Source organism: Myzus persicae, unplaced genomic scaffold, assembly GCF_001856785.1.
Source record: "Myzus persicae strain clone G006 unplaced genomic scaffold, MPER_G0061.0, whole genome shotgun sequence".
Lineage (NCBI taxonomy): Eukaryota > Metazoa > Arthropoda > Insecta > Hemiptera > Aphididae > Myzus > Myzus persicae.
In genome coordinates this window covers 5,968-19,830 of record NW_019104068.1, presented here as the reverse complement: position 1 = coordinate 19,830, position 13,863 = coordinate 5,968, and the positions used below count along the sequence as shown (strand labels likewise).

The 13,863-nt window shown below is 33.0% G+C and overlaps 3 protein-coding genes across 3 annotated transcripts; all 3 read right to left on the bottom strand.

The window, feature by feature from the left end:
• Nucleotides 1-4,711: 4,711 nt before the first annotated feature.
• LOC111038297 lies at nucleotides 4,712-7,407 on the bottom strand. Its single transcript, XM_022321342.1, has 3 exons — nucleotides 7,173-7,407; nucleotides 6,715-7,076; nucleotides 4,712-4,825 (listed from the first exon to the last, which is right to left on the bottom strand). Exons 1-3 carry the CDS (start codon nucleotides 7,405-7,407, stop codon nucleotides 4,712-4,714), a joined length of 711 nt encoding a protein of 236 aa, XP_022177034.1.
• Nucleotides 7,408-7,696: 289 nt separating this feature from the next.
• On the bottom strand, nucleotides 7,697-8,310 carry LOC111038296 (piggyBac transposable element-derived protein 5-like). Its single transcript, XM_022321341.1, has 2 exons — nucleotides 8,272-8,310; nucleotides 7,697-8,182 (listed from the first exon to the last, which is right to left on the bottom strand). The coding sequence occupies exons 1-2, from the start codon at nucleotides 8,308-8,310 to the stop codon at nucleotides 7,697-7,699; spliced, it is 525 nt and encodes a 174-aa protein (XP_022177033.1).
• Nucleotides 8,311-12,176: 3,866 nt separating this feature from the next.
• LOC111038294 (piggyBac transposable element-derived protein 4-like) lies at nucleotides 12,177-13,435 on the bottom strand. The gene is made up of 2 exons (XM_022321340.1): nucleotides 12,524-13,435; nucleotides 12,177-12,287 (listed from the first exon to the last, which is right to left on the bottom strand). Exons 1-2 carry the CDS (start codon nucleotides 13,433-13,435, stop codon nucleotides 12,177-12,179), a joined length of 1,023 nt encoding a protein of 340 aa, XP_022177032.1.
• Between the last annotated feature and the right edge of the window lie 428 nt (nucleotides 13,436-13,863).

The window sequence follows — 13,863 nt, the reverse complement described above, 5'->3', positions numbered from 1 at the left end:
ATATATTTTTTATCTAATGAGCATAACTTTATTAAAATCCGCGAATATGAATAATTTAATTTAATTTATCCAAAAGCTTCTAATTTTTAAAGTCTAGCTATACTTATATACGTATATTTATTCAATTCATTTATTTCAGATTTTATTGAAAAACCAAATCTAAAAAAAAAATGATTTCTATTATGAAAAGTTAAATTGATTTAAAATTATTATCCTGTCCAAAACTGACTTGCAATGTATCTTTTTAAATACCTACATCTATTAGATTACTAAATTTTTCATTCATCACAAATAATAACTTAATTTTGAATAAAGGCAAAAAAAATCAATAAATACTTCTAATAAAATTATGATAGCTGTTTTTAAATATCATAAAGCATAAAATAATAACCAAAAAAAATGTTTTTCATTCAATTAAGAGCCTCTTAGTATAACTACTTACATTTGTTGTATTATTACTATTTAGTTTTTATATTGTAATGTATATTATAAATAGTAAGTTATATAATTATTTTTTTAAACTATACCTATTTAGTACTAGTTAAATAACTTATTAATTAGGTACTTATTGTTTCATTTCGTTAGTTATATAAATAATATTATTATGTATAATAATGTCTGTATACTTTAATATTTTGTATAAAATATATTCCAGCTTATCAAAGTGTTAACCAACTTAATTGTTACTGTTTTACCTCATTAGCATTTAATTATTAAATCATTAAAATTGTTGGTTGGTGGTTCTACTAAAAAAAAGTTTAAAATATTAAAAATAATTTCTAAATCCAGCAATCATCGAATAATATCTATCGATATTTTAATTTTCACGACAACCACCGGGAGTGCTCAAGTCGCTGATTCAGTGTTCCTTTACAGAGTGCGCTAATATCTTTTCTATGACACTGCTGAGCTCATCATTTGAACATAGTGTATTAGTGTTACAGCACAACAGCACAGCTGCAGTGCTGAAACGCCTGAAACGCAGTGTCGCATTTTTTTTGCAAATATGACTGGCATTTCCTCTTTTTTTCATAATTCCACCTCACGTACGAATGTTGTAGATTCCATTGCTGGCAAACCCATACCGCAATTTGTGTAGACGAGATGGGTTGCTCGCTTAAAAATTTATAAAAGGTTCAAATTCATCATCTAAATCGATTTGTGGTTCAACTGGGCATTTAAACAATTAAAAAAAATTTGACTGCGCTCTTTTAGCTCAAATATTGCAATAGTGCATTTTTATTCACTGACAATTTGGTGCAAATGTCTGAGGAGTGACCTCCCCCACATTTAACACCACGTGGCAGTATTTAGCGGCAAGTCCGTAGGTCTGACAGTTTTACACAGAGGCGGACCACTTTTTGTCCTGTATGGTAATTCTACTTTAATTTTAGTGTGCAATATTGATAACAGACTTAAAAACTTCTTTGTTATTAGCATTGGGTTTGAGGTCCACGAAAAAGAGAGGTAGCGGGCGTCTGTTTTAAGTGACATTTATGACACACCTAGCGAAGGTACCTAGTTCGTTGAAATGAAAGTGTGGAAACACGCATCGATTTTTATTAGATGTTGTGCGATTATATTAAAATGTTCATGTCCTTAAGGGAGGACAATAAAATAAGGAGGCGATGACTTACATGCGAACCCATTTTGGCCTGGGGGGCTATTCAGAAGGTTAGGTTAGTTTATTTATATTCGTATACGAATCCGCGTTCCCTACATGAGCCATATGGGAAAAATATTCACACGATGAACAGCGGCAACATCGCAAAATGTTGTTTGTATCATTGAAAGAAAACCATTTATATTGTTATACTTAATATTTCCCGCTTTTTAATAAAACCGTTTCATTTGTTTTTTCTTTTTTAATTGATTGATTATTCGTTAGTTTGTTAATACCAAAGTACACTTTAAAAAATGTCAATCGAAAAACGGTATAAATGTAAATCGGTTAACAATGACCAAAAGGCCACCATGATCGATTTTTTAAAAATCATGAGGAATTGTCGAAAGGGAAACATTCGGCAACTTTTACCCAAGCCATAGCTAAACGATAGTGTGAAGAACTATTGTTGGTATTAAATTCAATCCCGGGTCCTATAAAAAACTGGAAGTCCTGGCGCCGTGTAAGTTAATTACCTATTCAATTTAAATTTAAAATACTTAGGTAACTTCCAAAATTCCAATTTTCATAAAGTTGACAGGTGTACCTATTTAATAAATATACATGTATTAATAGTTAACATTAGATGAATTATACCTAGGTACCAACATAATTTGTTTAGAAATACATTTGGGTATTATTCATGTTAATAGCTAATAATAAATAGTCCATAATGTACTAAAAAAGTAGTTTGGTGTACTTTTCATTTATATTGAAGCTTTGAATTATCAATAAAGTTACATTTATTATAAACAGAACACAATGAAATGTAATAATATAACAAACATAATATATTACTAATACTAGTAATACTCAATGATTAAAGTGACACAAGGAATATATAATTTAATAATGAAAAAAATTAGTTTAAATTTAGTCAATTTATAAAACTAGTTTTGATTAAAAACATAAAAATATTGTTTATGAGTCAGACTGGGTAGATATTTCAAAATTACCAAATACATATTTAGAATTTTTTTAAATTATCACAGGAACGTTAAGACAAAATACAGGAATTATAGGTAGGGTCAGCAGAGATTATCTATGGTCTATGACATAACTAACTGTTTACTTACAACACCTATACACATATACTTATAGACGTGGTAAGATCTAAAGGCTGATGTTAAGAAAAAACAGGCACTATTAAACAAAAATTTGAAGGTTACTGGAGGCGGACCATCAAGAGCCTGGGTCACTGGACAATATCAGTGAAACTGGTTGGCATGATAGGCGTAGTGCCTATTTCTGGTGACCCTTCAGTTACAGATTACTCAGTGTACTTTGATTTTGATACCCAAAACAAGTAATTTATTATAAAAAAAGTTACTTGAATTAATTGATACCTAATTAGATACTACGTTATAGACAAAAAATCAGACATTGGTCATTAATATACCAAACGCTGAAAGTCTACACCGGAATGAAATATTCAATGAGTTGGATTACGGGTTGGTAATCGACATACGCCGAAGTCACCTCGTCTTTTTCGCCGGGATCACGTCCGTGAAAGCGATACCCGCGGACACGGCACCTTCCCAGTCGATATCCGTCATCGCGCAACCGCCGAAGTGCACAGCACTTCTTCATGACTATTCAGAGGTTTCCCGTGAATCGCCCGTGCCGAACGTTTTTCAACACGACGTGGTACACGAGTTACACATGACTGGCCCGCAGTCATGACCTGCCGTCTACGGCACAACTTTGCTACTCCCAGGCGAGTATTTTCACCCAGCACCACCCGAGCCGAGACCACTGGAGCTGGTCGCCAGACTACGCGAGTCAATGGGTCAACTTCGATATACGCCGGGCGCGAACCACGACACCCGACGTACTACGTTCGTACCAGCTGATTTAAGTCAGGTCAGTTATGTTTTTGTACGAATCGAAGCCGTCAAGCCGCCACTTTAATCGCGTTACGAGGGCCCGCACGCTGTGCTCGTGCGCCGAGAAAAAACATTCAAGGTGCAGCGCGACCAAGGTTTGGATTTCAATTAATCGACTCAAGCAGGCTCGATAGTTGTAAGTTTCAGGAGCAAGAGTCGCGTGACTGCCACGTCGTCGGACATGGAGCTCACGGACGATGAGGGGGGACGCCTCGAGGAGGTAAGGGCGGGAGAGCCGGTGGCAGGGATCCTCTCGGAGGATACTGCCGCCCAGGTATCGAAACGGAAGAGGGTGGACACCCCGGAGGTGGAAGGCATCTCAGGATGCGCCGCGGTTCGTCTGTCTACCTTTCCGCAGAAGGTTAGGGATATTGGAAGAGATCTTGGCTGCATTCTGCAGGCCGAGAAAGATAAGAAAAAGATTTCGGCGGCCGCTCATCGGTCTATTTTGGAAATTAGGGACAGGTATGAGGTCTTGCTCGACGAGGCCTTCCGGCAGAACACGGTTCTGCAGGGGAGGGTCGAGGAGGCAAGGCGCCTAGGAAAGGAGGTGGTTGTGCGAGAGGTGAGGGAGGCAGGGTCACCTGCCGCTAGCGTGAGTGTGGTTGAGAAAAAGGCGATGAAGGGAGATGTAAAGGTTGTGCGAGAGGCCGGGCCATCGAAGGCAAAGGCGCCCAAAGGGGGTGCATTCGTCGAGGTGGTCTCGAAGAAGAAGAGACGGAAGAAGAAGAAGAAGAAGGCGGTCCAGGAGGCCCCGAGGATGGTCGCGGCCGACAAGGCCACGGGCACTAAGACCCCGGCCGCCAAGGCCGTGGAGAGGGAGAAGGCGAGAGCTCCGGCTCGCGCCTTCGTCGTCTCGGCGGGTGCGGCGGGCGCTGGGGAGGCCAAGAGGCAACTCCGGGCTGACCTGGTGAAGGGGGTGGCGGTGCCCAAACTCGGGTACTCCGCGAAGCTCCCGAGAGGCGACCTGTTGGTCAAACCGGCGGACGAGGCAACCTACCTAAACCTAACCTATGAGGCGTTGAAGAGGGCAAGGGGAGGAGAGAGGGCAAGAGAGTGAGGGCAAGGGACTTAAGGAGGAGAAGGCGAGGTGGCCGACGGTCCTGGTCTACGACGTAGACAGGGACATCAGCAAAGAGAAGCTGCCGGGTCAGATCGCGGGTCAGAACCCAGAGCTTAGTTTGGACAAGGAGGCCGTGGTCCCCCTCTTCATGATGGGCCCAAGACGGAGGAGCTTGTTTGGTGGGTCTGTTCGGTCAGACCAAGCGCCTTCAAGCTAAACCTTGTAGATTTAGAAATTAAAACTATGAAATAAGTATCTAACATTTTATGATTTGTTAATGTCTTACAAGAAAACAGTTATTAATTTAGATTGATCCCTATAAAAAACCTATAAAATGGGAATATTATTCCAATATTTTCAAAATTGAAAGTAATAGCTTAACCAAAGTATGTCCAAAGTTGACAAAGCACCATTTTGAATTAAGCAACCTTTCTAAAATGAAGATGAAATATGCGGCACAAGTATGTAAATTATATATAGTACATTGTTATTTATAATTGTATAATATTCAAAATAAATATTTAATAATTAACAAAAATTATATTATATTTAATATTTATCAATGTTGAGCTTAGGTTTTTAGTAGATCTACAGCTGTAGGATAGAATTTTATAAGAAAAAAAATACGAGTGTTTTAAGGACAGCGAAGAAACCGTCAAATTCACATATATGATGAATGATATATTTGATGCCTTGAACAGGAAACACCCAGCCGAAGGAGTTAGAAAGAATGATAATAATTTAGAGGTTTTTTTATATGTTGTGTGTACATGTTGAAATGTTGAATGTTTACTTGTCCCTTATAAATGTATTAACAATATCAGTATATTTGTGTTTTAGCTAACTTTATTCAACAGTCAATGTAGTAAGTACTTTATACCTTAAATACGTATCCATAACAATGTGTCTATTTTTGCCTGCAATAATCATCAAGTGTTTATATATTATATACCTCCTTAAATAATGTAATATATATATTATGTAATACAATAAATTATCATATTACTGATATTATATTTTAAAGAAAGCAATAGTCTGGCTAGAAGAATTTGAATCAAATGTAACCAATGGTTTAATCATGGAAAATCAATTTTTGACTCGGCAAACATATGATGGGCTTATAATTACTATAAAATCTGCAATAAATTTAGTCGAGAATCTTTTATTAGTTAACTGCCCTACCGTTTTTATTGGCCTTACCCATTTCGCTTTGTGTATCATTACTGATACACAATAGTTTTTTCTATACCGCTCATACTCATTTAATTTGTGTTTCCAAACTTGTCCTGAGAATCAAATATGCTTCTCACATAACCTTGACAATCTTCCCTTGAGTATCATATATACACTCATTTATTTTAAGAAATAAATACTAAGATTCATATCTGACTCTAAATTTTATAACTGATTCTTAATCTAAACATAATTTGCTATTTAATCATGTTTTGGGCCCTTCTGATTGCTACATTCCTTCTCATTTTATTTTTATAAAATGAATGAGATATAAGAAAAGTATAATATACCGTATAAATAGGTTAGGTATATAAATAATTCTACTTTATTTATATTTTATTTGGAATAACCCTAATATTTACGAACTGAACAGTCGATGGTTATCTATGCCAATAATACTCGAGTTTTATTTTTGTCTTCTAATTATTTTATTTGGAGATCCATTACACACATTGGTTTATAGAATATCCTATTTATTATTTTAGCTATATGCAAGTCTTAATTCATAGATTATAAATTATAATGAATTTTAAAAAAAACCATATTTGTTGAATACTTGACGTGTACGGCCTATACAACAAAATATAAAAGGCGTAATTATACCAATATATTAATAGTTATAACAATTTCTTGGCAATCCAATTTAAAATGTATTTACAATTATATAAAAATTAAAACCAATAAAACAAATTAATAAAATTATAACAATACTGATACTTTCTTTAGTAATTAATTTTGTAAATAAAAAATTGTATCACCTTTGATTAGTACAACAACGTCTAGTATAACTTACTTTTTAACAGCATTATGCTCATTGAAAAAACAAGGCATACAAAAAAATTTAGTGCAAACGTAAATTTTGTTGTTACTTGTCTCGTTATCTTTTGAGGATGATCGCGTCCACCTTGAAGCATCATTTCTTTATAGCAAGCAAAACAACGTTCTCTTGATTTATCTTTTTCCAATTCATGATATTTTGCAGTTTGAATATTTCCAAACAAAGTCATCTCATCTGACTTTAGTAAACTTATAACCAGCATTTCTCTAAACACAGTTATGTCCATTTTCTCTTGGCGTATTTCTTCGTATAATGATAATGCATTGAGAACTGATGTGTTCAAAAGTAATTCAAAAACAACTTTTTTATACCATTTTACAGTTTTACGAAGAGGGCTGTGATAAGAATTTCTAAGATCAGTTACATCAACTAACCCTTTGCCTTTATTATAATCTATAATAACTTGAGGTTTTATTACTTCTTTTCTTCATTTATTAATTATCGTAGATTGAGCATCTGAGTGTTTTGTTGATATCATTAAAACCTCACGCTTGTCCTTCCATTTCAATACAGTTATGCCTTTATTACATTGTTTCGCAATTACCTCTCCTTTTTTCAATTTCTTATTGACCACTTCTTTAGGATTATTTTTTCTATTTGAACGTAGAGTGCCGACTAAATTAGTAGATCTGTTTAAGAGTTCACTTGCCAAATCGTAGCTACTATACCAATTATCAGTATACATTGTTCTACCTAAGTCAAGATAATCTTCTGCCATCTCCATTACTACTTTGGTTGACACTCTCTGACCAGCAGTAGCCTCCTTTCCAGCATAAATTTTAATACCAACCGTGTAAAAATTGTCAATACACAGTTTAAATAATTTTATTCCATATTTGTGTGTTTTGTTTTGAATATACTGTTTAAATGATAGACGTCCTGTAAATGGAATCACTGACTCGTCAATACACATAGACTGTTTTGGAGCTCGTGCCATTTTAAATTTTGATAAAAGCAAATCAAGTAATTTATTTACTTTAAATAAACGGTCTCCTGGAGGACAAAGTGCATTATTAGAGCAGTAAAAGAAGTTCAAAACGTTTTCGTTTCATAAATTTGGGTATGTCGGATATATAAATAATATTATTTGTTTTCCAGTAGGATGCTATGGAAGATTTATGACATAATCCCATCCACATTATAATTCCTAAGAATTTTTTCATCTCAGTGGGAGTAACGGTTTCCCATTGTTTTAGGCGTGAATGAGGACTAACTACAGATTTTAGTAATTCTGCAGCATATCGGTTTGTCTCTTTAACCAATAACTGGATAATTTCATCATCCAAAAATAATGAGTAAAAATCAAAAGGTGTACCTTCAGATAAACAGTCAATAATGTCTGGGTTGATGCCAACTGTTTCATTTGTTTGATTGAATAAAACACGAGGCTGAAAAGCATCATCTACATCATTCCAAACTGGTTCTAAATTTTGATTATTATTTTGTATGGTAATCGATGCAACTTCATCTGTGTTTGGAATGAAATCATCTTCGTCATTCTTTAGGTCAAACCGTTTGAAAATTTAATCATAAGATAATTAATAATATTTTAATAGAAAACGATGTTTTTTTATTTTAATTTGCTTACCACTAGGTAAACTAAAATCGTCGTCGTCATCCGTGTCATCGCCAGACCGATCTGACATATTATTTAAATAATTTGATATGCCGTGTTCATTCATACTTTAAATTTTATCGAATAAATAAATAAAAAAAACCTAGAGGTGAGCCTATGAAGGTAACACTTCCTAGCCGAATGGTCTTCCTATTTATAGCATGCGCGCGTGGCGGTCATCCGCACGTTTTCGTGAGCGTACTATATGATAGGGCTTGAGTATCATATTTGATACTCAATTAAAATCGATTATATTTTACCAAAAATCGATTTTATTTCATGGAAGAAAAAAAAATATGTTACAATTACACAATATTATTTGTTTTTACCATATGGCCAACTGACAAAAGTTTATAATTATCTACGGGCAACCAGTGTTGGTTTAGTGAGAATCATATTTGATACTCAAAGTATACGCAGCAAGTTTAAAAAAACGAGAAGGGCAATATAGTAGAGTATTCCGTGTATCACATATGATACTCAAGGCACTCAACTTGTTAAATGATCACGGCTTTTCTAAGGTGTTAACAGCCAAATTTAACCAAGACAGTTTAGAGGTTGGTTGATAGTTTTTCGTATATACTTGTTTAAATTTTAAGTACTTGATTTTTGGCATACCTACTGGTATGCATAATAGGTTTTATTTATTTTAGAAGTTTTGTGGGATCTTGAGACAGGTTTCTGGACCCAACGACCATCCAACAGCACCCACATTCCTCCAATTTTATCGTATGCTGTCAGTGCACTCTCCGGTGAAACCTCCAAAAATAGGAAATTGTACTGTAGAAGAAGGTTGAGAATCAATTATAATTTTAATACTACTTATACAAAAAATAAATTTATTTATTACAATTTTCAAAAACAATTCCCATAATTTCAATGACTGACATAAAAAGTATCATAAATGATCCAAAAAATTTGTCTGAAAGAGTTACTAAAGTGAATATATTAAAAAATAAAATTGACAAAATAATTCAAGATAACTGTTGGGATTTAAATGATATTTTGTAAGAACACAATTATACAGATTCAACGGTGTTTGAATGTGTTGTATATTTTTTGGCAGGGTAAAATAAAAAATGAATTTTTTCTTTGACACTTAGTAATATTTTAATATAATCACTCATTTTAATTTTAGATATATAGCTAGGCGTTTAGTAAAGAATACTAAATGTGATATGTGTATTTTAAGTCTGAAGAATTTAAATACCTCTGGAGCTGGCATAGGAAAAGAAGCTGATTTAATTAACGCTAAAACAAGAGGCTATCTAACATATCCCAGTAGTAATTTATATGTTATAGTCAAACGCCTCGAAGAGTGCTTTGCCATACATGCAAACTCAAATGATGTGTTTGAAAACACATATGAAGAATTTTTCAAACGGAATATGACTTTGAAGTTTTCATGTACTATCAAGGAACATCAAATAAAAATGTTGACAGACATTTTTTCCTATTATATAATAATGCGTATGAGGCAGTTCACTTATATTCAAAACCATAAAAATAAAAAATAAAACAAAAGTAAAAAAAAGTTATCAAAATTAGTAAAAAGTTGAGTTACAGAAGAAAATTGTTTTATATTTATAATGTTTTATCAAATAAAATAAAAAATTTTATCATTCGGTTTTATGAATTTTATTTATTTCATTATTTGTAGCAAATTAGTAATAATTTTTGACACTGGGAAGTGACCGAGCGCTAGTGATTAGTAGGAACAGCTGATTTTTTTAGAAGGTTTGTTCTTCATTTTATATTTTTTTTCTATCATCATCTAGTGGATGATGAAACCAATTTTGAAAAGAATCAATATGCCAATTGACACCTAATTCAGTCCACATCTTTCTGTTTGTTTGAGTTCCATCAGACACTATACCGTGAATAATTCCACCGGCCTTTTCTAAAAAGATTATACTCTTGATTATGAGTTTAGCTTATTCAGTTCCAACTACAGGACCTCTGGAAGCAAAAACAGCGTCTGGTTGTGAATAACTATCGGCAAGTGGCTGAAACATAAAAACTAAACCACTTGTTGCCTTGTCATTGATGTCTATTGCTTTGTAGTCTTCTCCGTGATCTACAAGACCTCTATATGTACATACAGTGATTGCTTCTCTCACTTATATTTCATTAACTAGAAAAACTCCATGTTTTTGAAACTCTGTTATATTCTCCAAATGTTTTTTTTAACAAGGCAAAAAAACTTGGATCAAAACCACAAGTCATATTTATTAATTCTAGATATCGTCTAATAGAGCTAATACTTGGTAATGGTAGTATATTGTTTTTATTTTAAAAATTATAACCACTAGGTGATCTTATTTGCAGCAACATACACAGCATTATCCATTCATCTGAATACCCTCTGCCCTTTGAATTATTAACCTAATTTAAATTAAATTTATTTAATACAATTATTTTAGTATTTACTTGGCATGATTAAAATTACTACCTTTGCTGCTCCAAATATTTCTTTTATAATTGTTTTTTGATATCCTGGACAATTTATATCATTCATTTTTTGTTTAATATTACATTCAGTTGTATTTTTTATTTTTTCCTGTAATTCAACCATATTCTTTCTCATTAAGTCAATTTTTTTTCTAAAACGGTTTTTTGTTTTCTTTGTAGTTTATTGTTCTTACGCAAAATTCCCTAAAAGTTTATTGAGAAGATACAATTAAAAAATGGGGCTAGACAAGTTATGAAATTCTACTAATTACTAGTACAAAAATAAAAATTTACTTCTTTATCACCATCACACGTTAAAGGTGCTCCGTTGGTAGTAGTACTAGTAATGTCTAATGGATTGTACGGTTGAATTAAATCTTCCTCCTATTATTAATATTGGTTGAAAATTTAAAATTACAAATACTTCCATACCACATTTTGCATCTACTTATATTATAACTACTTTATTTTCTGAAAACTTCAAACGTTTTCGAGCCGAAAATGGTACTGCATTTGGTTTTAAGCTAGGCCGTTCTACTGTAGTCTAAATATTTTATTATTAAATGTAACATTATAATTACTTTATATTTAAAGAAAAGTTGATAATTTGAGAGATTAAATTAGTTAAACAAAAATACTATAATATTAATTGTTATTGTTATTTTACTTAATGAGCATACAATATTTCCTAATTTATTCACTATATTATTTTCTTTTTAATTGAATCAACTAGAAAATTTTGTTTGCAAATAACATCATCATTTGTGTCTAAGTGTTCAATATTTAGAGCATCCAACCATTTTTTATTTAAATGTGGATCTTTTGGTGTGGCAATACCGATAGTTTTTTTTGTTTTGTTACAACCAAACCAACAAATTTTGTTTGGCATTGTTAATATAAATTATTTTATATAATAACCATTAACCAATCTCAAGTTAAAATGAATTAGGACTTAAGAGTTTAATAAAAAAAAACGCAATTTCATGTATCATACATTTTGTTTATTTTAAAAACATATGTGTGTATAACTCATAAAACATAAAACTAATATTAGTAAATATCCGTGGTACAACCATAAAACAATACGTTATGAATAATGATAAAATAATATTACAATATTTACATTATTTTTCAAATTCAAACCCCTGTAACATTTGGCGGTATTTTGATAAGCCATCACTACAATAAATTCTTAACCTTAAAAACGTCTAACCAGCAGCGCTTTTTGAAAATGTGGTGGAAATTTAACCCGTCGTCGGTATCGCTATATACTGTTACATGATGGGTATCGTGTTAGCGTTACGCTAACATTATCGTTTTTTCGGTTCTGTGAATTATTTATTGAAAAAAAAAGATAGGTATTATATAAAAATTAAACAAATCACTTTTTTGTAACAAAATCTATTAAAATAAAAACAATTTTAAAATTATAACTCATCGTTAGAATTTTCCGAGTTTTCTTTCACGGTGTTGCATGTCGGACAAGTAGGAGTAGTATGTTCTTTACATATATACACACCACATAACGAACAACTGACCTGTAAAATATAATATAAAAATAATATAATGTATAAATAACCAATAAATATCTTTATAATGGTACCTTTGTAAAGCGATTTTTTCTGATTGGACAAAAATTACATCTGATTCGTTGATCACTTGTCGAAACATCTGGATTCGGACTTTCTTTATTATTTTTTGAAGTACATCCAGTCATTTTTATTATTTGTTGTCGAAGAATAAATGATAAACATGGCTGTTCAAGACGTTTTACCATGTAAGGTTTAGTGAGCTCTTGTCCCAAAGTTTTCAAATATTCTCGACGAGTTATCATTTTATCTGTATTTTCGCGATATATAATTTGACTGTTTATCCCAGCAATATTCATCAATGAAAAAAAAATAGTTAGGGGCCATCGACAACTAATTCTTGCCACCGAGTACTCGCCTTTCATTTCGTCTACTACATCCACTCCACCTTTAGTACCATTATAGTACGTTATGACTTCTGGTTTTTTTTGGTCACCGGATTCCGGGTCAATGATACCTTGATCATGCATACTTGATATCATAATGACATTTTTATTTTTGTTTGGAGTATAGGATGTAAGTAAAAGGTCTTTTCCATATCCAAACAAAGTCGAATTTACTTCTCTTTTTTTAGTTTCTAAAAAAACCGGTGGAATTTCCCTTTTGTTTTTTCTCAAAGTGCCCACTACGGTAAGATTATGATTTTTTAGTAACTCATTAGCCAATGGAATTGAATTGTACCAATTGTCCATTGTAATATTGCGGCCAGTTTTTGATATCGGCGCTATTAGTCGTTTTACAATACTTGACGGAGAATTGTCACATTTGAAAGGGCCATCTGGCTGAGTTCCTACGTAAACCTCCATATTAGACGTATAAAATGTACGAGAATCAACGAGTGCTTGAATTTTGATACCGTATTTATTTGGCTTATTTGGTATATATTGTCGAAAACTGCAACGCCCTCGAAACCCTTCTAGCATTTCATCTATAGTGCAATTCTCTCCTACAGTATAATTTTCTTTACATCGGCGAACAAAATCATCGAAAACTGCACGAATAGGTGCTAGCTTGTCTATTGCTCTTCTAACGTTCCTTGTTTCAATATCATCAAATCTAACAGCTCGAAGTAATAAGGAAAAACGTTTTTCTGACATGACTGCCCGGAAATATTCAGGAGAAAACCCGTCAGTTCTCCACAAATCGTGTAGGTTCAAATGATTGCTACGCAAATACCCAGCCTAGTACAATAATCCTAAAAGGGCATCTATTTCTTCTTTCGTAGTATCACGCACATTCTTATTATTTTGATAATTTGCACGGATTTTCGCTAAATATTTATTAGTACACTCAACTATATCTATAACAACAGTATCAGGAAAAAATAACTTCCAGCAATCTAAGACTGATTTGGCATCTCTAGCGATTCTTTTCACTCCGGGCAAATGCAAAACAATATTATGACGACGAGTACGGACGTTAGAAGGGGGGTTATTTTTATACCATTTAGTTATTTTATCTTTCCCTAAGAAAAACTCTGGTTCGGAAATTATAGTAATATTTTCACCTGAAAGAGAATGTGATC

Excerpts from the sequence above, each read along its gene's own strand:
- LOC111038297 (XM_022321342.1), bottom strand. The coding sequence starts at position 7,407 with ATGGAGATGGCAGAAGATTATCTTGACTTAGGTAGAACAATGTATACT. Across the intron at positions 7,077-7,172 it reads ATTGAAATGGAAGGACAAGC|ATTATAATAAAGGCAAAGGG; the intron begins GTGAGGTTTTAA and ends AAGTTATTATAG. Across the intron at positions 4,826-6,714 it reads CTCAAAAGATAACGAGACAA|CTTGAAGGCGCTTGGTCTGA; the intron begins GTAACAACAAAA and ends TACAAGGTTTAG.
- LOC111038296 (XM_022321341.1), bottom strand. The coding sequence starts at position 8,310 with ATGACACGGATGACGACGACGATTTTAGTTTACCTAGTG. Across the intron at positions 8,183-8,271 it reads CGATTTTAGTTTACCTAGTG|AATGACGAAGATGATTTCAT; the intron begins GTAAGCAAATTA and ends TTTGACCTAAAG.
- LOC111038294 (XM_022321340.1), bottom strand. The coding sequence starts at position 13,435 with ATGTCAGAAAAACGTTTTTCCTTATTACTTCGAGCTGTTAGATTTGAT. Across the intron at positions 12,288-12,523 it reads AGCTCACTAAACCTTACATG|GTCAGTTGTTCGTTATGTGG; the intron begins GTAAAACGTCTT and ends TATATTTTACAG.